This window comes from Chionomys nivalis, chromosome 8, assembly GCF_950005125.1.
Source record: "Chionomys nivalis chromosome 8, mChiNiv1.1, whole genome shotgun sequence".
NCBI lineage: Eukaryota > Metazoa > Chordata > Mammalia > Rodentia > Cricetidae > Chionomys > Chionomys nivalis.
The window spans coordinates 47,246,175-47,270,090 of record NC_080093.1 but is presented as its reverse complement, the minus strand read 5'-3'; the positions used below and the strand labels follow the sequence as shown (position 1 = coordinate 47,270,090).

At 45.2% G+C, this 23,916-nt stretch overlaps 1 protein-coding gene across 2 annotated transcripts; it reads left to right on the top strand.

Annotated features, from left to right (window-relative positions):
- Positions 1–203: 203 nt before the first annotated feature.
- Ganab (glucosidase II alpha subunit) lies at positions 204–22,719 on the top strand. Of its 2 annotated transcripts, XM_057778081.1 has the most exons (25): positions 204–265; positions 5,394–5,498; positions 5,632–5,740; positions 9,117–9,244; positions 12,858–13,037; positions 13,496–13,561; positions 14,417–14,486; positions 14,649–14,736; positions 14,824–14,920; positions 15,348–15,528; positions 16,019–16,172; positions 16,728–16,963; positions 17,056–17,182; positions 17,299–17,378; positions 17,607–17,750; positions 17,863–17,959; positions 18,442–18,543; positions 18,716–18,959; positions 20,172–20,236; positions 20,597–20,673; positions 20,758–20,832; positions 20,999–21,112; positions 21,229–21,341; positions 21,476–21,576; positions 21,682–22,719. In XM_057778081.1, the coding sequence occupies exons 1-25, from the start codon at positions 228–230 to the stop codon at positions 21,789–21,791; spliced, it is 2,901 nt and encodes a 966-aa protein (XP_057634064.1). In that variant the 5' UTR covers positions 204–227; the 3' UTR covers positions 21,792–22,719. The 2 variants fall into 2 exon arrangements, with proteins under 2 accessions (XP_057634064.1, XP_057634066.1); XM_057778083.1 differs by lacking the exon at positions 13,496–13,561.
- Positions 22,720–23,916: the final 1,197 nt, after the last annotated feature.

The window sequence follows — 23,916 nt, the reverse complement described above, 5'->3', positions numbered from 1 at the left end:
CAGTGTTTCTATCTGCCTACGCAAGCTGCCAAAGCCTGAGAATGCAGAGGCGAGGACATCAAGCCACGCCCCATCCATAATTTAGCACGCGATCGACCAATGGCATAGACGTCCGGCCGCGCTCTGGCCAGGCCAATCGGAAGGCCGGAAGGGGCGGGGACTAGGGTACGTGGCTTAACGTGCGCAGGGGCGGGTAGGTTCGGGTCAAGGAGCAAACCGGGTACAAGATGGCGGCGGTAGCGGCAGTGGCGGCGCGTAGGAGGCGGTGAGGAGCCCGGAACCCGGGGGCGCGCCCGGACGCCCTTAGATCCCCCGAGCCCTATATGCTCCTTTCTCTATGCCTTTCCGTCACCCTGCTACTCCTGGCCTCGCAGGGGCTCTTTGTCCCCGTGGTGGCGGCCTCAGCCTCCGGCAGCAGATTCGCGAGTCGCTGCGGCCCTTGTCTGTGGGGCTCCTGGAACTCGCCGGGTGGCTTAGAAAGGCTGAAGCTGGGTGCTCCCTTCCGCCTTGGCCGCTTCCAGCCGTCCTCTCTCCCTTGGCGGCTCGTGGTGGTCAATGCTTCCGCCTCCTTCCTGCAGTGCTCAGGGCCGTCTCGAGGCAGGTAGAGGGACGAAATGCATCCCAGCCTGTGATAAAGCAGCCTGTTGCCACACTGCTCCTCTTTCAGGCTGCAAGCACTGCGGTGCCTAGGTCGTCCTGTATTACCCTCTTGCCCTCCTCACCAGCCCTGACCAGTTTGGTTTATGCTCGTTTGGTGGGCACGACTCGGGCAGGAATAAGTTCACAGTCTGCATGGATAATGTTGCTCAAACACAACATGTAATCGAATGGTTTGGTATGCGCTCTGGAGTTTTTCTAGAACCGAAAAAAAACTTGGAAACACATCAGCGTCGCAAAGCGCGGTACACCTAACGGATATAATGGGTTGGGAAGAGGCGTGTACTGACAGCAGCAGTGTAAAAAGGGTGAATCATAAACTTAGTTTTCCAATAAACAAGTGGACTAAAGCTCATTCCTGACTTTCAGCTTGTGAACACCTCTTGTTTGGGGTGCTTAAGGCATCCCTGAATTCCTAGAGTCAACAAGTCATAGCTGGAAATATCCTTTAGAAATCATATCCTTAGGACATCTCCCCAAACCTATTTTATAGATTTCAAGATATGGCTCCAGGGAGTATTTAATTGCTAAACTGCTCACTCACTACTGCTATTTGGGGCAAGTGGGCACAGGGATAGTCGTCCAGTTTCCTGTAGCAGCCACTCCTCAGGACCAGGGCTGTATATATCCTTGTGGTTCGTTTTTTCCTGGTAGCATTTCTTCTGCTTGTTGTACTGGTGTTTACTCCTGCTCGCCTAGTGCACCGATTTCTAGTGTTTCCTCACTTTTCTGGCTGACTTCATTACTGGTAACTGCCAGCCAGCCTCTCAAAATTTTCTTCTAGAGAGCTTCCTTTGTTAACTGATCCTTTTCAAAATTTTCTTTTGGTGGTTCTGGGGATCAAACAGTGCTTGATTGATCTCTCTCTGTGGTAATTTTCTTCCATGTAGACAGGGAAGCTGGATAACTGAGTCTGATAGGCCCTGTGTCGGTTTCATTGCTTAGAAGAACTGGGACTGTGTTGCCCTGCCCCACCTCCTTTTTATTCATTCGTATTTTGAGGCAGGGTCTTGCCAGTCTACCCTTGACTGGCCTGGAACTCACTATGTAGACCAGGCTGGCCTTGAACTCAGAAGAGATTTGCCTGTCTCTGCCTCCCAAGTGCTTGAATTAAAGATGTGCACTACTATGCATGACTTCCCCTTCTTTTTAATTAAGATTTTTTTTTTACATTTATTTGCCTGTGTGCGTGCGCCTGTGCACATGTATGTGCATTATTTCTGCATATGTATGTAATGAATTGATTCTCTTCTTCCACAGTGTAGGTCCTGGATAATCAGACTTAGGTCATTACACTTGGCAGCTAGTGCCCTTATCTGCTAAGTCATCTTGTGAGTCCCCTCTCCCCTTGGAACATTTCTAGGCATGTTCATGCATTGATTCGATCATAGTCACTGAAAGGACTTGTTTAAAAGGCTGATGTTAGAGGCTGAGGATGTCTCTGAATGTTTGCCTGGCATGAGTGAGCCCTGGGTTCCGTCTTCAACACTAAGAAGTAAAGTAGATAAATCTCTGGTCCAAGGTTTGGTAGTGTTTGTTTAATAAACATAACAAATGTTTCTTGTCTTATTTTCAAGACAGAGTTTTCCATAGCTCAGGATAGTCCTCAGACTTACTATTGTAGGTGAGGGTGACTTTGAACTCATGTCTTCTGCTTCTGTCTCTCAGATATTGGGATTACAGCTCTATACCACCATACTTGGTTACTTACTCTTTCTTTCTTTTTCAAGGGAAAGGGTTTCCCTGTGTAGTCCTGGCAATCCTGGAACTTGCTCTGTAGACCAGACTGACCTTGAGTTCAAAGATCCTCCTGCCTCTGCCTTTCAAGTGCTGGAATTAAAGGCATGCACCATCACTGTCTGGCTTACACATTTCTAGACATTAAATTCTGAGAATTCCTATATAGGATTCATTTAGTTGGTGAATATATTCTTTAGGCTAACTGAAACTTTATTACGTGTATTGGTTTTTTGCCTGCATGTTTGTGCCCTATGTGTGTGGCCAGAAAGAGGGTGTTGGAGTCTCTGAAATAAATTATCGAAAGTTGTTTGCTGGCATGTGGGTGTAGGAATCAAACCCAGGTTTTTTTTTTTTTTTTTTTTTTTTTTTTTTTTAGTTTTTCCAGACAGGGTTTCTCTGTGGCTTTGGAGCCTGTCCTGGAACTAGCTCTTGTAGACCAGGCTGGTCTCAAACTCACAGAGATCCGCCTGCCTCTGCCTCCCGAGTGCTGGGATTAAAGGCGTGCGCCACCACCGCCCGACTCAAACCCAGGTCTTTTAAAAGAGCAGCCAGTGCTCTTAACCACTGAGGTGTCTTCCTAGTCCCAAAACTAACTTATTGAAATGAGACTGTTAGTCCCTGGTCTTTGATGACACATTGTGGGAGTGACAACGTTGATGTGAAGCTTTTTAGTGTAGCGGGTCTGATCTGGGATTAGTAAGCTTTCTATCCTGTAGGAATCACGGTCTTAGAGTCATGCAGGACTGAGCTCAAGCCCTTTTTCACCCCTTAGTAGCTGTTCAAAGGTCATAGATGATTGACCTTTCTATGCCTTAATTTCCCAGTCTGGTGGGAGAGAGGGGAATGACGACAAAAAAACAAAAACTAATATTGACTAAGAAAAACAGTGAAAGTAAATGGGGAAAGTGTTTTACAGTGGTGGCACATGCCTTTGATCCCGGCACTTGGGAGGAAGAGAGGCAGGTGGATCTCTGAGTTTGAGGCCAGCCTGGTCTACAGAGTGAATTCCAGGACAGCCAGCGCTACATAGAGAATCCCTGTCTTGGAAAACAAAACAAAAGTTGGGAAAGTAAATGCATGTAAAGAAGTAGCTTTGAGCTGGGCGGTGGTGGCGCACGCCTTTAATCCCAGCACTCGGAAGGCAGAGGCAGGTGGATCTCTGTGAGTTCGAGGCCAGCCTGGTCTACAAGAGCTAGTTCCAGGACAGGCTCCAAAACCACAGAGAAACCCTGTCTCGAAAAACCAAAAAAAAAAAAAAGTAGCTTTGAGCCCTGCTTACTCATTAGTTAGAGGATATTTATACATTATGATTTTTTTTCTTGTTTCTTTTCAAGAACTTGCTTTGTAAACCAGGCTGGACTTAAACTCACAGAGATCCACTTGTCTCTGTCTCCTAAGTACTGGGATTAAAGTTGTGAGCCACCACTGCCTATCCAACTATTGTTTTTGAGATAGGTTCTCACTCTGTTGTTGGAATTAGTCTCCTGTGCGTAAATGATTCTTAACCCTGCCCTAACCTCCCAAGGAGCTGTGGGCCACATGCATACACCTTGCCATAGGGAGCTTAAGCAGACCCTGTTTTAGGCTAATTAAATCAGTCTCTGAAGATGATGTGAGGGTATTGAGTCTTTGAAAATTTCAGTCATTTGGAAGCAAGAGACATATCAGTTAGGCCCTTTGGGTTCAGTATGTTTTTCAGCTGTTAATCTTTCTAGCCTTACATAGTGATGGTTATTTGTTTTCAAGATTCAGAACTGTGTATCAAAGGATGCTGAATGCCTAGTGTTGCAGGGAAGCTATGACCTTAGGAATTATGACTAGCAGACTAACTGGGTGTTTGCTTTGTTCCTCTGATGTACACACATGGTATGATCATTTCCTTTGGGATTGACTGTTATTGCTTCTTCCCTCTGAGATGCTGATGTAACTGCAGTCAGTACTTGAGCCTTTGAAGGCCAGAGATGCTTTGTCTACTTTCTTTGCCTTCCCCCGCCTCCCCCGGCAGGGTTTTTCTGTAGCTTTGAGCCTGTCCTAGAACTAGCTCTTGTAGACCAGGCTGGCCTCGAACTCAGAGATCCACCTGCCTCTGCCTCCCGAGTGCTGGGATTAAAGGTGTGTGCCACCACCGCCCGGCCTTCTTTGCCTTTTGAGAGGATAGTGTGGATGAGCTATCCTTTGAGGACTATTCACTCTCTCACTCTTTTTTCAAAATGGAGTTTCTCAGCCGGGCGGTGGTGGCGCACGCCTTTAATCCCAGCAGTCGGGAGGCAGAGGCAAGTGGATCTCTGTGAGTTCGAGGCCAGCCTGGTCTACAAGAGCTAGTTCCAGGACAGGAACCAAAAACTACGGAGAAACCCTGTCTCGAAAAATTCAAAATGGAGTTTCTCTGTGTATCCCTGACTGTCCTGAAACTCACTCTATAGATCAGGCTGGCCTTGAGCTCAGAGATTTCACCAGCCCCTGCCTTCTGAGTCCTGGGATTAAAGGAGTGAATCATCACTGTTGGGCAACTTTTCTTTTTCTTTTTTAAAAAAAAAAAAGCCGGTCAGTGGTGGCACACACCTTTAATTCCAGCACTCGGGAGGCAGAGGCAGGCGGATCTTTGTGAGTTCGAGACCAGTCTGATCTACAAAAGCTAGTTCCAGGACAGACTCCAAAACCACAGAGAAACCCTGTCTCGAAAAACCAAAAAAAAAAAAAAAAAGGAAAGAAAGAAAAATTATTTTGAGACAAGGATCTCCTTACTGGCCTGGGATTAGCTATGTAGACCAAACTGACCTCAAACTCATAGACCTACAGTCCTCTGCGCTGAGTGCTAGTATTAAAGACATGTACCACCATGCCAGGCTCAGGACTGCCTTCATCCTTTGTCTACTCTGATTTTCCCTATTTAATGTGGTTGGCTTTCATGAGCTATCTTTAGGGTTATGGGAGGAAGGTGAGGCCCTTCCTGACCAAAGTGTTAACTCTTCTCTCCTTGTCTGTTTTTTCCATAGGTCTTGGTTAAGTTTGGTACTGGCATGTTTAGGGGTCTGTCTGGGGATTACCCTTGCTGTGGATAGAAGCAACTTTAAGACCTGTGATGAGAGTTCCTTTTGCAAGTATGTTTCTGGAAGAGGTGAATGAAAAGTGGGTATGTGGGAAGTGTGTAGTGTGGGTAGTGTAGAAAGGAAGTGATAAGTAGAAACACCTAAGGATATTGAGTTGCCTTCTAACCTTACTTCCCAACTGCAGACGGCAGCGAAGCATTCGGCCAGGCCTCTCTCCTTACCGTGCCTTGCTGGACACACTTCAGCTTGGTCCTGATGCTCTCACAGTCCATCTGATCCATGAAGTCACCAAGGTCAGGCGAGACAAGAAAAGGTGGTAGGGATGGGGAAATGGGTGGTAACTTGGGAAAGAGAAACTTGTAACCAATGTCTTCTCTTAGACAATCCTGAGACATTTACTTTTTAATTTTTTTCTGTGTATTAGTGTTTTGCCTTCATATGTCTGTGTACAGTGTGGTGCAGTCCCTATGGAGGCCAGAAGAGTGTGTTAGATCTACTGGGACCAGAGTAATTGACCATTGTGAGCCAGCATGTGGGCACAGGAATCAAACCCAGGACCCTTGGAAGAGCAGCTAGTTCTCATAAAAGTTGAGCAATATCTTTGATCCAGAGACTTTTGATTTTAAAGAAATCTGATTTCAGGTTCCTTAGTCCAAGGCTTCATAAACTTTTTCCATTTGCGAGAAATTTTTTTTAAAAATTTATTTATTTATTATATACACAGTGTTCTGCCTGTATCTATACTTGTAGGTCAGAAGAGGGCACCAAGATCTCATTATGGTTGTGAGCTGTGATGAGGTTGCTGGGAATTGAACTCAGGACCTCTGGAAGACCAACTACTGCTCTTAGCCTCTGAGCCATCTCTCTAGCCCCCCATTTGCAAGAAATTTTTTAAAAAAAAATTTTAAATTATTTATATTTATTTTATGTGCATTGATGCTTTGCCTGCATGTATGTCTGCATGAGGGTGTCAGATCTTGGAGTTACAGACAGCTGTGAGCTGCCATGTGGGTGCTGGGAATTGAACCCTGGTCCACTAGAAGAATAGTCAGTACTCTTTTTTTTTGTTTTGTTTTGTTTTTCGAGACAGGGTTTCTCTGTGGTTTTGGAGCCTGTCCTGGAACTAGCTCTTGTAGACCAGGCTGGTCTCGAACTCACAGAGATTCGCCTGCCTCTGCCTCCCAAGTGCTGGGATTAAAGGCGTGCGCCACCACAGCCCGGCCAACAGTCAGTACTCTTAACCACTGAGCCATCTCTTCAGTCCTGCAAGAAATTTTTATAGTGAAGAGAGAGTGAGTTGTGTTTAAGTGGTGTGTGTGTGCAAGTCAGACATTTAAGGAAACCACAAATTTATTTTACAACCATTACTTGACACACGTATAATTTTCTTTCTTTTTTTCTTTTCTTTTCCATATGTATGTGGGTATTTCTAGACAGGGTTTGTCGTGTAACCCTGAGTGACCTGGAACTCACTGTAGGCTAGGCTGGCTTTAAACTAACAGATCTGTCTGCCTCTGCCTCTGAAGTGCTGGGGATTCTGGTATTAAAGGTGTGTCCCACCACCACCTGGTCAGTTTTACAGCCTTTTGTTTTGTTTTGTTTTGTTGTTTTTTATTTCCTGAGACAGGGTTTCTGTTTATACCTTTGGAGACCATCTTGGAACTCACTATGTAGACCAGGCTTGCTTCTGCCTCCTGAAGTGCTGGAATTAAAGATGTGCGCCACCTCCATCCTGTTTAGTTTCTTTTTTTTTTTTTTCTTTTTTTGGTTTTTCGAGACAGGGTTTCTCTGTGGTTTTGGAGCCTGGAACTAGCTCTTGTAGACCAGGCTGGTCTCGAACTCACAGAGATCCGCCTGCCTCTGCCTCCTGAGTGCTGGGATTAAAGGCATGCGCCACCACCGCCCGGCCCTGTTTAGTTTCTTAAAGATGAAAGCAAAGTTGTATTCTGATGAGATGATGTGCTTGCTTCTCTTTATATGAAGACTTTAGTCTTATTTGGAAATATGTGGTACTAAGTTATTCAGAACATCTTCAGGGCTTTTCAGAGTTGAGAATTCCACTTCAAATAAGTACTACCTCATACAAAATGGCAGATGTATGTGTAAAGCCATACTTAAATAAATGTTGGAAATTGGCCTAATCCCAAAACAAAATTCATTACTTTGTGTTTGTTTGTTTTTTTAAAGACAGGGTTTTATTATGTAGCCCTATCTGTCCCAGACTTTAAAATTTTTTTTTAATATTTATCTATTTTATGTATATGAGTGCTCTATTGACTTTATGCCACAAGAGGGCAACAGTTTCTAGCGTTGATGGTTGTGAGCCACCCTGTGGTTGCTGGAAATTGAACTCAGGACCTTTGAAAGAGCAGCCAGTGTTCTTACCCACTGAATCACCTCTCCAACCTGGAACATTACATTTTTTGTGAAACTCAAACCTCAAGCCAGCAATCCATATGGCAATTGTTTGTTTATGTATCCTGGGACTGGGTCTCATTACATAGCCCTAACTGGCCTTAAACTAACAGAGATCTTGCTGCTTCTGTCTCCCAAGTGTTGGAATTAAATTGGAATTAAAGGACTGTGCCACCAACCTGGTAATTTTTAAAATGCAAACTGTTATATTTTGGTTTTGTTTTTTTGGTTTTTTTCGAGACAGGGTTTCTCTGTGGTTTTGGAGCCTGTCCTGGAACTAGCTCTTGTAGACCAGGCTGGTCTCGAACTCATAGAGATCCGCCTGCCTCTGCCTCCCAAGTGCTGGGATTAAAGGTGTGCGCCACCATCGCCTGGCGTTATATTTGTAAAAACAGAAAATTTTGTATACACAGTGGTCTCCAGTATGAGCCAAAGTGTCTTAGGCAGTGTTCATTGGCATAGTGTGCCATGATGGGACGAAAAGTACAAAGTGCATGTTCTGTTGAGAACCAAGGCTTCAGTGAAGCTGGGTGATGCAATGTGGGTGACCACAGTTAGAGAAAAACTTAGATTCATTACGAGTTTGATGTTTTGGTTTTGTTTATTTTTATTTATTTATTTTTCTTAGTTTTTTAGGCTGAGTTTCTGTATAAAACAGCCCTGGCTGTCCTGAAACTCATTCTGTATACCAGTCTGGCCTTGAACTCACAGAGCTTTATCTGCCTGCCTTTGCCTCCAAAGTGCTGGGATTAAAAGTGTGTCACTGCACCTGCCTTTCGTCTGTTCCACTTTAGGACTCATATTTGAATTCTCGTACCCACATGGTGGCTCACAAAATATCTACAACTCTGGTTCCAGGGACCATTGCCTTTTTCTGAACTCTTTGGGCACCAGGCACGTACATGGTACACACACACTCAGGTGAAACACACACATAAAAATAAATTATTCTAAAGCCGGGCGGTGGTGGCGCATGCCTTTAATTCCAGCACTTGGGTGGCAGAGGCAGGCAGATATCTGTGAGTTCAAGGCCAGCCTGGTCTACAAGAGCTAGTTCCAGGACAGGCTCTAAAAAGCTACAGAGAAACCCCGTCCCGAAAAACCAAAAATAAATCTAAAAATATGTATATTTTACTTTTAAATCAGAGCAGTAGGCAAAAGACTGAGAAGAGACATCTTAGAGAGGAAGGGTTCGGAGGGTTTGTATGGCATGGTCTGTTTTGTTTCTCCAGATTCAGGTTTCTGTTTCTGCAGGTGGTCCTTGTGCTGGAGCTCCAGGGGCTTCAGAAGAATATGACTCGGATCAGGATCGATGAGCTAGAGCCCCGGCGGCCCCGATACCGAGTACAGGATGTTTTGGTGGCTGATCCCCCCACAGCTCGGTAAGTTTTCTTGAGAAGGGTCTCTGTCTGACTACCCTTTCTCCTTCCGGGTGAGCCTTTGGTAGCTTTGTTATATCAGAGAAATAGTTGAGTAGCACCTCCTGTCCTCAGCCTTTCCAGCTTCTCTTCCTTCTGCTGTTTAGTTCCTTTTACTCTGTATATTCACTCAGCAGACAGTGGTGTTTTGTCTTCTGTCCGACCTAGGCTCAGTACTGCTGTCAAAAGGAAGTAAGCAAGCCCACGCATCTCTGTTGTTTGCCAGGCTTCCCTCTCTTCTTTTTTCTCAGCTGTTTAGAATACAATTGCTCAAATACTTATTTTATATTTATTCACATGTTTAGATTACAGGATTACAGGTATCTGCTGCGTCTGTTTCTCTTCTCTCTCCTTTTTATTGAGACAGGATCTGATTCTGTAACTCGGGTTTGCCTGGAATGCAGTTTGTCAGCCACACTGGGCTTCACACGCACTCAGCCCTAGTGCTTTCAGTCTCTCTAGGACTGGCATTACAAGGCGTGATACCACCCATGTTCTTCCCCAGTTATTAATGAGATGGAACATCTTTGTATGTTTTGTTTTCTTTTATGTGAATGTGTGTATAAATGGATGTATTTATAGGGGTGTGTGGCCAGAGAGCAATCTCTGGAACAATATTTATCTCTCATTGGCTGGAACTCATATCAGGTTAGTCTGGCTGGCCAGTGATTCCCAGGCCTCCAGCTATCTCTGCTTCTCTAGTATTGGGGTTAAATCTGAAGCCACCACACTGTGAATTCTGGGGATTAAGCCCTGCTCTTCATAGATGTGAGACAAGCAAGCCCTTCACCAGCTGAGCTCTTTCCTCAGGCCCTGTTTGTATGTTGTCTTTGGGTGTACTATTTTGTGAGATAATAGTTGACAGTTTATACCCGCTCATCTCTTCTGTGGTTTGTCCTTACTGGCTTAGAGAATTTGTTAATCTTGAGTCTTTGCCATTTATATATTGTGGGTACTTTTTTTCTAGGTTGTAACCTTTTAATTTACAAAAGGTGTCATTAAAGAAAAAAGAAAGCAGCTTGAGATTAAGATGTAACTCACTTATGGAGTCCTGTGCTTAAGTTATTCCAGAAAAAAAAAAAATCAAAATACTTGGACTGGGGAGCTTTTAGCTCTGTGATAGAACATGTGCTTAATGTGTGCAAGGCTGAGGATCAGAATTTCACACACTTTGTAATTTGGAGTGGTTTTAGATTTATAGGAAAGTTGAAGGAACGAGTTCCTTTGTACCCTACACACAGTTGGTGTGCTTGCTAACATTACTGTAATCTGTTTGTCTTCCCGAGTGAATTGGTAGCACTGTACTATTAACCACAGTCCGTGCTTATTTAGATTTCCGTAGGTCTTTGCCTAGTACACCTTTTCTGCTCTGAAGCCAAGATATCATAGAGCATTCGGTTGTCATACCTTGGTAGATTCCTCTGACTGAGACAGTTTTTCAGATTTTGAATGTTATTGATGATCCTGAAGGTATCTTTTGATAAATACAAATTTTTAGTGTTAATACTGTCAGGTTAATGTGTCAGTCAGTTTTCTACCTCGTGATGTTAGCACATACTGCTTTGTTTAAATAATCTCTCTTGGGCCGTGGATGTGGCTCAGTGGTAGAGCACCTGTGTAGTGTGCACGAGGCCCTGGGTTCAGTCCCTAGCATTACAAAAACAACTGTCTCATCCAGGCATGGTAGTTAGCATCTATAATCCTGACTACTTGAGAGGCTGACGTAAGAGAATCTCTTTAACATAGATATTAGAGACTGGCCTAGGCTATAAAGTCCCTTTATTATAAACCAAACAGACAAAGACTTAAACATGAACCAAGAAGGAAAAGAAAAAAGTTTTTGTTTATCTCTTGAAGAAAAATATTAAGTTTTTATCTAAGGATTTATTTATTTATTTACTGTTTTTTTTTTTTTTTTTTTTTTTTTTGGTTTTTCGAGACAGGGTTTCTCTGTAGCTTTGGAGCCTGTCCTGGAACTCCCTTTGTAGACCAGGTTGGCCTCGAACTCACAGAGATCCGCCTGCCTCTGCCTCCCGAGTGCTGGGATTAAAGGTGTGCGCCACCACCGCCCGGCTTACTGTTTTGTTTTTTGAGGCAGAGTCTCACTATGTAGCTCTGACTGTCCTGGAACTCACTATATAGACCAGGGTGGCTTCAAATCTTCAAATGCTGACCCCCCCGAATTAATTAAGCAATTAATTAACCTAATTAATTAAACAAAATAATTCATTCTGCTGGAATTAAAGGAGTGCACAACTATTCCTGAACAAGATTGGAAATGTTATAATGGAGTCCCTTTCTACAATTAATGTATGCTAATATATTTTTTATTTTAAATCCTTTGACCCCAATGTCTCCATGGCTTATTGAACAAGTGTGTGTGCCTCTTGCTAATCAGTCCCTAAATATTTATTTGTTATATTTATGTGTATCTGTGTATGGATATATGCATGTAAGTGTAGGTACCCTTGGAGGCCAGAGGATTTCTGGAGCTGGCGATAGATGAGCTTGTGAACTGTTTGACATGGGTGTTGGGAATTGAACTTGAGTCCTCTGCAAGATCAGTATGTATTAACTGATGAGCCATTCTTCCAGCTCCAATTAGTGTGTGTGTAGGTGCACATGCAATATGCCTGCAGTGATGAGAGGACAAATTCTGGTGCTGTTCCACAGATAGTGGTGTTCCTTCTTTGTTTTTGCCTTTTTTTTTTTTTCTCCTGAGACAGGGTTTCTCTGTAGCTTTGGAGCCTGTCCTGGAACTAACTCTTGTAGACCAGGTTGGCCTTGAACTCTCAGAGATCTGCCTGCTTGAGAGAGGATCTTACTGTCTTCTGGCTGTTATGGAACATGATATAGACCAAAGTTGCTTTAGACTTGAGGCAGTCCTGTCTCTGCCTTTCAAGTACTGATGTACAGATGTGTGCCTCCATACCCAGTCTCAAGTGGGATGGCTCAGTAGGTAAATGTACTTCTAATAAAGTCCCTTTATTATAAACTAAACAGACAAAGACTTAAACATGAACCAAGAAGGAAAAGAAAAAAAGTGTTTGTTTATCTCTTGGAGAAAAATACTGTTTTTATCTAAGGATTTATTTATTTATTTATTTATTTGTAATAAGGACCTAGGTTGACTCTTCTGGACCTAACATGAGAGGAGAGAACAGACTCCTAAAAGTCTTATGCTGGCCTTTACATGTTCACTGTAGCGCATGCTAACCCATCCCCACAAAAAAGATGGAAGCATACAAAAAAATAATGATATTTTATTTTATTTTTTTTGTGTATACCTGCATGTGTATTGTATTAGGGTTAGGTATGCACTGTAGCATGCATGTAAAGGCCAGGGGACAATTTGGGGGATTGGTTCTCTCCTTTCACAGTGTAAGTCTTTGGAACTCAAGCTCAGGTCATCAGGCTTAGTAGCAGGCATCTTCGCCTGCTGGGTAGTCTTGCTAATCCCCAAAAATGTTCAAAGAGAAAAAGGCTCTAATGAGTTTTTTTCTCTCTGAACCTGTTGCCTGTAGCAGGTCTCTTGGCCTTTTACCTAGTCATATATCTCCTTTGATCTCTTTTCCAGACTTTCAGTCTCTGGCCATGATGACAACAGTGTAGAGCTAACAGTGGCTGAGGGACCATACAAAATCATTTTGACAGCGCGGCCGTTCCGCCTTGACTTGTTAGAGGATCGCAGTCTTCTGCTCAGTGTCAATGCCCGAGGACTTATGGCTTTTGAGCATCAGAGGGCTCCCAGGGTCCCGTGAGTACAGGGTGGGGACTTCAGGGTACTTACTGTGGTAGTGCCTAGAACTGTTCTTGGGAAGAGACTGGGTGCAGAACAGCCAGATAGGGGCAGAAGGGTGGGAGACTCCATCTATCAGAGAGGGTAAACACCAGACCTGGGTTGCAATTTTCTCTTTCTTGTACATATCAGGAGGCAGTTATTTTTTGTCCCTGAGCTGTACACTGGGCATCTCCTCTAAGAGGTCTGCCTGGATCTGCTCTTTCTTTATCCTTCTCACATCATCACATACCCCTAGTTTATTTTCTTCCTGTTATTTATTTATTTATTTATTTATTTATTTATTTATTTATTTATTTATTGTTTCTTTTCCCCCATCTCCAGAAGTTTGTCTACTGAAACTCACTTTTATGTTTCTGTTTTTGTGTTGGTTTTGTGCCTCCTTCCCCTTCCCTACTCATCTCCTCCTGCCCCAGTTTCTCGGATAAAGTTAGTCTCACGCTCGGTAGCATGTGGGATAAGATCAAGAACCTTTTCTCTAGGTAAATCCATGGCCACTGGTACTGTATCTGTTCCTCTTCCCTTACCTACCCCTCACTCTGGCCCTCTGGGGATTTGGGTCCTTGTTTGCTATTTCCCTGTCTGGAAGTCCTCTGGGAGGAAGATGAGTGCTGGGAGTCCTTGAGGAATGTAGGAAGCTTATTGCTTTGCTAAGGGGTGAAGGGGTTTTCTGTTTTGCTGGAGTTCCTGGTTCTAAGTTGGAATACATTCAAGATTCTGGAGAGAAATAAAAGCATTCTTTTTGTTGTTGTTCATTTTTTTTGTTTGTTTGTTTGTTTGTTTTGAGACAGGGTTTCTCTGTGTAGTACTGGCTGTCTGGAATTCACTCTGTAGACCAGGCTGACCTCGAACTCAGAGACTTCACCTGCCTCTACTGCCTGAGTGCTGGGATTAAAGGCGTGTGTCACCATGAAAAGCATTCTTTGGCAAATCTTTTGGAGTCCTAGAGTATATCTGGAGAGGCTTTTTATGTAAAGACTTTTGTGTAAAGCCTGATCAAGAAAGGTCAGATTTTTCTCTGGCAGCAGAGCCAGGACTGGCATTTAGAACCTAGGCTACTGAACCACCCTGCTGTCTCTTCTAGATACCACAGAGACTGCTGATTTGGGCATGTGTATAGAAGGCACTTCCTGCTAGCATTTATTCCTCATTTTCCTCTGTCAGTACTTTCCCCATCCTGCTTATTGGGGTCCCTTCCCAAGCTTTAACATTCAGTCCTCTCCTCCAGTGCTTTCATTCCTTTGGACCCTTGGCTCTCTATTCCCTCACCCCTCCCTCCATTAGCCCCTCATCCCTGCCCGCTCTGGATTGGAGCAGACAGCTCTCCTACCTTCCAGGCAAGAATCAAAAGACCCATCTGAAGGCAATGGAGCCCAGCCTGAGGCAACGCCTGGGGATGGTGACAAGGCAAGTTGAAGTGGTGGGTGGTTGGAGTGGAGCATAGGGATGACTGGGAGGCTGCTGAGTAAATTGAGCCTAGTCTCTTCCTGAAGCACAGATGAGATGTAGAACATAGAGTGGGAAAGACAGCTGGTGCGTGAGTATCAGTTCCTTTTTTTTTTTTTCCAGCCAGAGGAGACCCAGGAGAAGGCTGAAAAAGATGAGCCAGGAGCCTGGGAGGAGACATTCAAAACTCATACTGACAGCAAGCCTTACGGTGAGGGGCCGGGAAAGCCCTGGCTAGGGGCACGGGTACATCTTGGCATGCAGAAGCTCTGTAAATCAGCCTTTGCTTTTCTTTCAGGACCCATGTCTGTAGGTTTGGACTTCTCTCTGCCAGGGATGGAACATGTGTATGGGATCCCCGAGCATGCAGACAGCCTGAGACTGAAGGTTACTGAGTGAGTCCACTGGTTACACTAGGATGGTTGAGAAAGGAGGCAGCCAAGGCTTGGAGTTTTGCTCATTCACTTGAGTATTTTAGACAAGCATTACTCCTTCCCATATCTGAGTTACTTTTCTGGGTTATAAAGTTCTTTTTTTTTTTTGTTTTTGTTTTTGTTTTTGTTTTTTCGAGACAGGGTTTCTCTGTGGCTTTGGAGCCTGTCCTGGAACTAGCTCTGTAGACCAGGCTGGCCTCGAACTCACAGAGATTCGCCTGCCTCTGCCTCCCGAGTGCTGGGATTAAAGGCGTGCGCCACCATCGCCCGGCTATAAAGTTCTTTGAAGGAACAAGTCTGTTCTTCTCTCAGCTATGTCTGTGGGGTGGCATTTGCATATGCCATAGCTTGAACAGTCATTAGCTTAAGTCTGTCTGTCTGCCACCAGGGGTGGTGAGCCGTACCGCCTGTACAACTTGGATGTGTTCCAGTATGAGCTGAACAACCCTATGGCTCTATATGGGTCTGTGCCTGTGCTCTTGGCACACAACCCTCATCGAGACTTGGGCATCTTCTGGCTTAATGCTGCTGAGACATGGGTTGATATATCCTCCAACACTGCTGGGAAGGTAAGAGTGTAGCATGGGGAGAGATATGGTAAAAGTCTGCCGGGGATGCTGGAATGTGAGTGTGAATACTAATGGCACAGCTTATTTGGGAAATGGTCCTTAGTCATTGCCAGAGAGTACTCCAGATGAGTGAAGTCATTGCTCCTCTGGCCTGAGAAGAGTCACTCCATTCTGTAGGAGCACTCTGGGTTTAGGGGCTGTCTGCTTACTAAGATTGAAAAGGTCCTTAGTCTCAGAAGACAACAGGTATCAGTGGGTTACAAGGCAAGGGCTTCAGGAGTGGTAAATGGCAACACCAAGGCTGTTATGGTGGAGGGGATGGGGCTTTTTTTAGAGCGTGTGGTCTGTGAAAGTCTCCTGGAGGAGTTGATTGTTAACTCTCAGACCACACAGTAAGGTGTTAGGAGCCAGCTGTGTGAGCACTCAAGCGAAAATTACTGCTTTTGTCTCAAGTTGGCAATCAAAAGCTGACTTCCATTTGTCTCCGTAGACCTTGTTTGGGAAGATGTTGGATTACCTGCAGGGATCTGGGGAGACTCCACAGACAGACATTCGTTGGATGTCAGAGAGTGGCATTATTGATGTTTTCCTGATGCTTGGGCCTTCAGTTTTTGATATCTTTCGGCAGTATGCTAGTCTCACAGGTAGGTGATGTTAATACTCTGCCAGCCAATAGCTTCATTTTTCTGTTCTTGAGAAGTTAGGTTTGTGCATTTTCAGACATTTTCTCTCAGCCTGTTTTTCTACCCTGCCTTTCTTTTAGTCTCCCTGTCCTTTAAGGATCAGGTTTAGCTGGGCGATGGTGGCGCACATCTTTAATCCCAGCACTCGGGAGGCAGAGGCAGGTGGATCTCTGTGAGTTCGAGACCAGCCTGGTCTACAGAGCTAGTTCCAGGACAGGCTCCAAAGCCACAGAGAAACCCTGTCTTGAAAAACCAAAAAAAAAAAAAAAAAAAAAGGGATCAGGTTTAATCTGATCCCCTTTGTACTCTGTCCTTTTCTTCCTCCTTAGTGTGTGTTCACATACATGTGTATTTGTGTGCCCCCTCAGAGGCCAGAAGGCAGCACCTGGAGCTGAAGTTACAGGTGGCCGTGAGCTGCTTGATGTTGGTGCCTAGACTTGGTCCTCTGGAAGAGCGGCAAGTGCTGTACTCTTAACCATTTCTTTAGTTTGTAACCATCTTTTGGTGAACCTGCAGGGACACCGGCATTTCCTCCTCTCTTCTCCCTTGGCTACCACCAGAGCCGTTGGAACTACCGGGATGAGGCTGATGTTTCAGAAGTGGATCAGGGTTTTGATGATCACAACATGCCCTGTGATGTCATATGGTTGGACATTGAGCATGCTGATGGCAAGCGGTACTTCACTTGGGACCCTACTCGCTTTCCTCAGCCTCTCAATATGCTTGAGCGCTTGGCTTCCAAGAGAAGGAAGGTAAGTGTGGCCTGCAGTTCTGTTTGGTCTTCTCACTGTAAGGGTGAGACATGATCATCCCAACCATGTCTACTTTTGTTCTTCACCCCTAGCTGGTAGCCATTGTGGACCCCCACATCAAGGTAGACTCTGGCTACCGAGTTCACGAAGAACTGCGAAACCATGGGCTGTATGTTAAAACTCGGGATGGCTCTGATTATGAGGGCTGGTGCTGGCCAGGTAAGCAGGGCAAGAATTAAAGGGGAGACTATTGGGAGGCCAAGGAGGTAGAATTATTTTGTTAGGCTTTGTTTTTGCCTCTTTGGGGTTTGACAGCTGCTGTTTTTTTCTCTCAGGCTCAGCTAGTTACCCTGACTTCACTAATCCAAGGATGAGGTCCTGGTGGGCTAACATGTTCAGCTTTGACAATTATGAGGTAGGAAAGACTGTTCATGCCTTCTGTCTTTCCTACTTTCTTGTCATGACTAAGCCTTTGTACTCAATACCATTGCTTTTTGGGGGGCTTATACATTTCATGAGGACTTGAAGATCTTGGAGGCTTCTGAAAAATACATGGTTCTGGATTTCTAGAAGCTTTCTTTCTGACAGTGTTTCTCTTCTTCCTCACCTCTTTCCTGTACATACTTGGTGCCTGTATTTTCAGGGTTCAGCTCCTAACCTTTATGTCTGGAATGACATGAATGAACCATCTGTGTTCAATGGTCCTGAGGTCACCATGCTGAAGGATGCTGTGCATTATGGTGGCTGGGAGCACCGGGACATCCATAACATCTACGGCTTATATGTGGTAAGGGACTGAGAGAAGAGTAGGGAGAACAGAACTTAAACGTGAAGACTTTGTAGTTTTCACCAGATGACAGATGGCGTTTGTTCACTCTCTCTCTTGACTTTCTACCCAGCACATGGCGACTGCTGATGGGCTGATACAGCGCTCTGGTGGCACCGAACGTCCCTTCGTCCTGAGTAGGGCTTTCTTCGCAGGCTCCCAGCGCTTTGGTAAGACTTGGAGAATAGAGTTGTGGCAGCTGTGCAGGAAGGGGAGTGCTTGCAACCCCAGCATTTAAGGTATTGAGTCAGGAGGCGCTTCAGTTTTAGGGCTGCCTAGACTGTAGGTAGTCTAGGCCATTTGGTATGACTGTCTCAAGGGAAAAAATAAGCAAAAAATAGAGCTCTAACACAAAAAGTATGAAGGCCAGACCAGAGGAGCAATGGTGTCTCTGGAGGGGAACCAGAGAGTGAATGGGATGTCTAATCCTCATGTAAGAGTTCTGAGAGGGCTGCAGGGGAACTCCACCTAGCTTATGCAAGGTCCTGCTCAGTTCCTAGAACCAAAACAAGAAAAGGAGTAGTGTTTAACTTTAATATCGTCAGAGCAGCCCGGCTGCTGTCGAGCAAAAGTGGCGAGTCAAAGGACACTTTTTTAGAGGCTGAGCCCTTTTCTCTTTGCCAAGCTCCTTCCTTCTTGACTTTTTTCTCAGGAGCTGTATGGACAGGGGATAACACTGCAGAATGGGATCATTTGAAGATTTCTATCCCTATGTGTCTCAGCTTGGCACTGGTGGGACTTTCCTTCTGTGGTGGTAAGAGGGGAAGAAATTTGGGGTTTTGATTGGGATAAAGTCACAGGACCTGGGCAGGAGCAAAGAACAGAATATATATATATACACACATACATATACACACACACATACACATACATCTGCCAGTACCTCTTCTTTGCCCTTCTTCAACCTGCTACTTCTCCTCTCCCAGCGGATGTGGGTGGCTTCTTCAAGAACCCAGAACCAGAGCTGCTTGTGCGCTGGTACCAAATGGGTGCCTACCAGCCATTCTTTCGGGCTCATGCCCACTTGGACACTGGGCGGCGAGAACCATGGCTGTTAGCACCTCAATACCAAGATGCAATCCGAGATGCCTTGTACCAGCGGTACTCTTTGCTCCCCTTCTGGTATACCCTCTTCTATCAAGCTCACCAGGAAGGACTTCCTGTCATAAGGTAAATTAGTCAACAGGATCTGTGGAGTCAGGTAGAGTGACTGGGAGATAATGAGGTCCAGTTTGGGTGTCTGGGCCTCTTTCTTTCCGTTTCCAGAGCCTTGTTTGTAAGATCTGGTTTGAATATGAAATGTGGAAGTGAGGTCCAAGGATGTAATTCAGTGATAGAGTAGTTGAGCACTTGCCTGGTATATACAAGGTCATGAGTTCAGTCAGTCCCTGGTGCCACCAAAGAAAGAAAAAAAGAGGCTAATGAAATGGCTCAGTGAGTAAAGTAAAAGCACTTGCCATCAGATGTAGGGAACTGAGTTCAACTGCCAGAGCATGATAGGAGAAAACTGACTCCTACAAGATGCAAGTTGTTCTCTGACCACCACATGCATGACAAGTGGCCCTTCATCCCATCAAAAATTGTGCTATAGGAGGCTAAGGTAGGAGGTACAAGAGTTTAACACCAGCTTGTGCTGAATAGCAAGACCCTGTCTTAAAAAGAGAGTCAAGGGAAGACTAAGGGAAGTAAGTGAATAATGGTAATGAACATCTGAAGAAAACTGCCAGCAGTGATGTCATTTGATAAAGGTCAGTAGGTCACAAAAGGCCCGCTTGAGAAAACGGCATGTTAAGATGGGCCTGTACAATGGGTGGGGCAGATGTCACCCCATGGAAGAACATTACACGGAAAGGGCACTGCAGGTGCCAAAATTCCCAAGTATAACAAGCCAGAAATAAAAACAAAAATTCCATGGGCCTTGGGAAGGAACTGAGAGGAGAGGTTGGCACCGTGAATGAAGAAGACACTTCTCTGATCCTAAAGGGTCTTGCCAGCTAGGTGTCACTGAAGTATTTGAGGAGGCCACCAAAGGTAGAGAACATTGGAAGGGTGGAGTTACGGAAGTAAGATAGGAAGTAAAATGACCTGTGCAGTTGTGTGCCTGCAACATTCAGTTGGCTGGAAGCTTCTGGATTTCTCCTTAGTGCCGTTCTTTTTTTGTTTGTTTTTATTTTTTTGAGACAGGGTTTCTCTGTGTAGTCTTGGCTGTCCTAGAACTTGCACTGTAGACCAGGCTGGCCTTGAACTAAGAAATATGCCTGCCTCTCCCTGCTGTGTGCTGCCACCACCACCCAGCCTCCCAGTTTATTGCTGGTTCTTAGAGGAATGTCTTTGACATATGTCTGAGAAGGTAATATCCTCTTTTCCTGTCTTCCTTCCTAGGCCCCTCTGGGTACACTATCCTCAGGATGTGACTACCTTCAGTATAGAGGATCAGTTCCTGCTTGGTGAGAAATGGGAGGACAGTTGGTAGTGAGTTGGGTTTAGACTTCAGAAGAATTTGTGACTGGGTGGTGGTGGTGCATGCCTTTAATCCCAGCGCTCAGAAGGCAGAGGCAAGTAAATCTCTGAGTTTCAGGCCAGGCTGGTTTATAGAGTGAGTTCCAGGACAGCTAAGGCAAGGTTTCACAGAGAAACCTTATCTTGAATTGCCCCTCATAAAAAGAAGAACTTGTGGGATGTGTGTGTATGAAGGTTAAGAAAGTTGTGGAGTAACTGTGGCTGGACCTGAAGCAGAAAGATAACTTTAATGCTCTCTAGACTGGCAGCAATGCTCTCAGATTCATGTTAATTCTTGTATGTTTTAGGGGATGCACTCCTGATTCACCCTGTATCAGATGCTGGGGCCCATGGTGTGCAGGTCTATTTGCCTGGCCAAGGAGAGGTAAGTTACAGGATGTTGTAGGCAAATAAGCAAACAGGATGGAACTCCTGTGCATTAAGTAATTCAATATCTTGTCATCCACAGGTATGGTATGACATTCAAAGCTATCAGAAGCATCATGGTCCCCAGACCCTGTACCTGCCAGTAACTCTGAACAGTGTGAGTATGCTTGTTTAGCTGCTACCCCTGTTTGCTTGTATATTTCCAGAAGGGGAGAAAATGTGTAATTCGAGGTCCAAATGACCTTGGGGGCCCAAAAGAGCAAGAGCAAAAGATGCTCCAAGGCCTAAAGGAGTAGTGCTTCACTGCAGTACTTTTGCCTTAGATCCCTGTGTTCCAACGTGGCGGGACGATTGTGCCTCGATGGATGCGCGTGCGGCGTTCTTCAGACTGTATGAAAGATGATCCTATCACTCTCTTTGTTGCTCTAGGTCCCCAGGTGAGTCTCCAGGGGGTGAGCTACTTCCACCTCTGCCTGTGTTCAAGAACTCAGTCCTCTGGGATGTGTCCTTCACTCCCTCTTTGGCTTAAGTTCGCACCTCTCTTTCTGCTCAGGGTACTGCCCAAGGAGAGCTCTTTCTAGATGATGGACACACATTTAGCTATCAGACTCGCCATGAGTTCCTGTTTCGTCGATTCTCATTCTCTGGCAACACACTTGTCTCTAGGTAATGGGGTACCCTCTACATGGGCCTGGCTTCAGGGGTGCTCAGGTTCACTCTGCTTTTCTCATCTTTTGACTTTGCTTTGAGTGATCTTCCTGACAGCTTCTCCAATTGGCATTTCCTTTTATTGCCTCTAGTTCAGCAGATCCCAAAGGCCACCTTGAGACACCTGTCTGGATTGAGCGAGTGGTCATAATGGGGGCTGGAAAACCAGCAGCTGTGGTGCTCCAGACCAAAGGTTAGTGATAGGTCTGGCCTTGGGATGGCAAAAGAGAAGCAAGTTGGAACCTTGCTATGGAGAAGTAGCCTATTGCTGACTGTGATGCTTGTCTTCCTTTCACAGGATCCCCTGAAAGTCGCCTGTCCTTCCAACATGACCCTGAAACCTCTGTGTTGATACTGCGTAAACCTGGCATCAATGTGGCATCTGACTGGAGTATTCATCTTCGATAACCCAAGGAACTTGTTTTGAGTTGTGAGGAGGGTGCGGTGGTATTGAGTTACCTTTTCTTTTGCCTTGGACCCTATTCAGAGTTCACCTTTTTAATTCCAAGACTCAGATTCTGCCAACATCTGGGCAGCACGATAGGGCTGTCCTAGGGCTCCGAACCCTCTTGTGACCTAGTCTTTCCTTCTGTGTGTTTCCAAGCTTTCCGCCTCGTTCCTAGTATCCTGTTGCTGTAACTGGAGCACATTCATTTGTGAAGACCCGAGGGGCCTTGTCTTTCTCTTTCCCTTCCGTAGGGTCCCTGACTTTTCCTCGGACCCTGTCTATTCATGCCTCTTGTGTTAATGCCATTTCTTGGAAGAAAATGAGGGCAGTGAACTTTAGAGTTCCTTTTTTTCTTCCTTGTTCTCTTCTTTCCCACTGCCTATCCTTTTCATCCCCCTGCCCCCCAACCCTCACCTTTCTCCGTTCCACTGATACACTGGGACCATCCCTTACCTGGTGAGGGACGAGTGGATCAAGATTCAGGTTGATGGAGAATATCCTCTTCCTTCTCATCTCAACCTTTTCTTCCCCGTTTCTTTCCAGAGCTGCTGCATTTCTCCCATCCCTTGAGGGAGAAACTTCCACACAGTTAAGAGGGGATAGTTATTAAACTTCTTTTGCCCCCTCTGGTCCCCTTGGGACACTCAAGATAGAGAAATGAGTTGTGGTTTCACTGAATCACGGTCACCTGTATTTATTGCTGGGAAGAAGGCTGAGGGTGGGGGGAGATGATCATGTGTATCCAGGGATTACTTCAAACCCTGGGAAGGGGAGGGGGATGAGGGAAGACTCAGGAACCAGGAGAAATGTTTGTGGGAATTTTTTTTTACTTCCTTTGGGTTCCTAACTGTGACAAGTTTTGATAAAAGGAGAAACAATAAAAAGATAAACCATACATAATAGTTATTTGTTTGAATTATAGTTGTAAACTGAAGTACTTCAGAAAATAGTGGCCTTCCATTTTAATATGTATGAACTGCCTCATTCTAGCAAAATGAGCCAGCATGAGGCTTCCTTAGCTCGGTCAACGCCAGTACTTTATAGAATAACCTAGCCAGGGGTCTTAGGAGGTAGATGAGTCAGAAAATTACTTTGTCTTACAACTGTAAGAACCCTAGTTTGATCCACAGACCCACTGTGTAGCGTAGCAGGCGTTTGTAACCCCAGTGCTGGGGAGATGAAGACATTGGATCCTTGAGGCTCTGGCTCAATGAGAGATATGGAAAAGAAGAATGGCTCCTGGAGAATATGGAAAGTTAGTTAGCCTCTGGCCTGCATGTCGCACATACTAGTTGTCATTTGTATGTTTTTCTTTCAAGATACAGTTTTCCTATGTAGCCTTGGCTATCCTGGAACTAGTTCTGTAGACCAGGCTGGCCTTGAACTCAGAGATTTGCCTGCTTCTGCCTTCTAAGTGCTGGGATCAAAGGTGTGTGCCGCCACTGTCTGGCCTCAGTTGTCATGTTTTAAAGTGGGCTAAAGTGGCCGGGCGGTGGTGGCGCACGCCTTTAATCCCAGCACTCGGGAGGCAGAGGCAGGCGGATCTCTGTGAGTTCGAGACCAGCCTGGTCTACAAGAGCTAGTTCCAGGACAGGCTCCAAAACCACAGAGAAACCCTGTCTCGAAAATCAAAAAAAAAAATAAAAAAATAAAAAAATAAAGTGGGCTAAAGTGGTGATCAGAGCTAATAGTTGTCAAGTGTACTATGGTCCTGTAGCGCCTGTACTATGTGTGCTATGATACTATGCCTGTAGCGTACAGCCTGCACTTCCAGACGGTTTGTGAGCTGGGCAAGGGCCTGGAGATTGACACACATACACACAGAGACATGGGTCTCCTTGAATTCCCCAAGAATGCCCCCTTTATTGTGTTCCAGGGCAGCTTATATAGGGATCCTTAACTGATAGCCACGTCCCAGCCAAACCGACCAGAAACCACTCCTGAGGGTCTCTTGCTCAGAGCAGCTGCAAGCACAGGAAAGCAAGTTGTTAACGGGAAATTCAGGGTCTAGGGGTCCACAGCCCCCAACAGTCATGGTTTTTTTTTTGTTTTGTTTTTTTTTGTTTTGTTTTTGTTTTTTGAGAC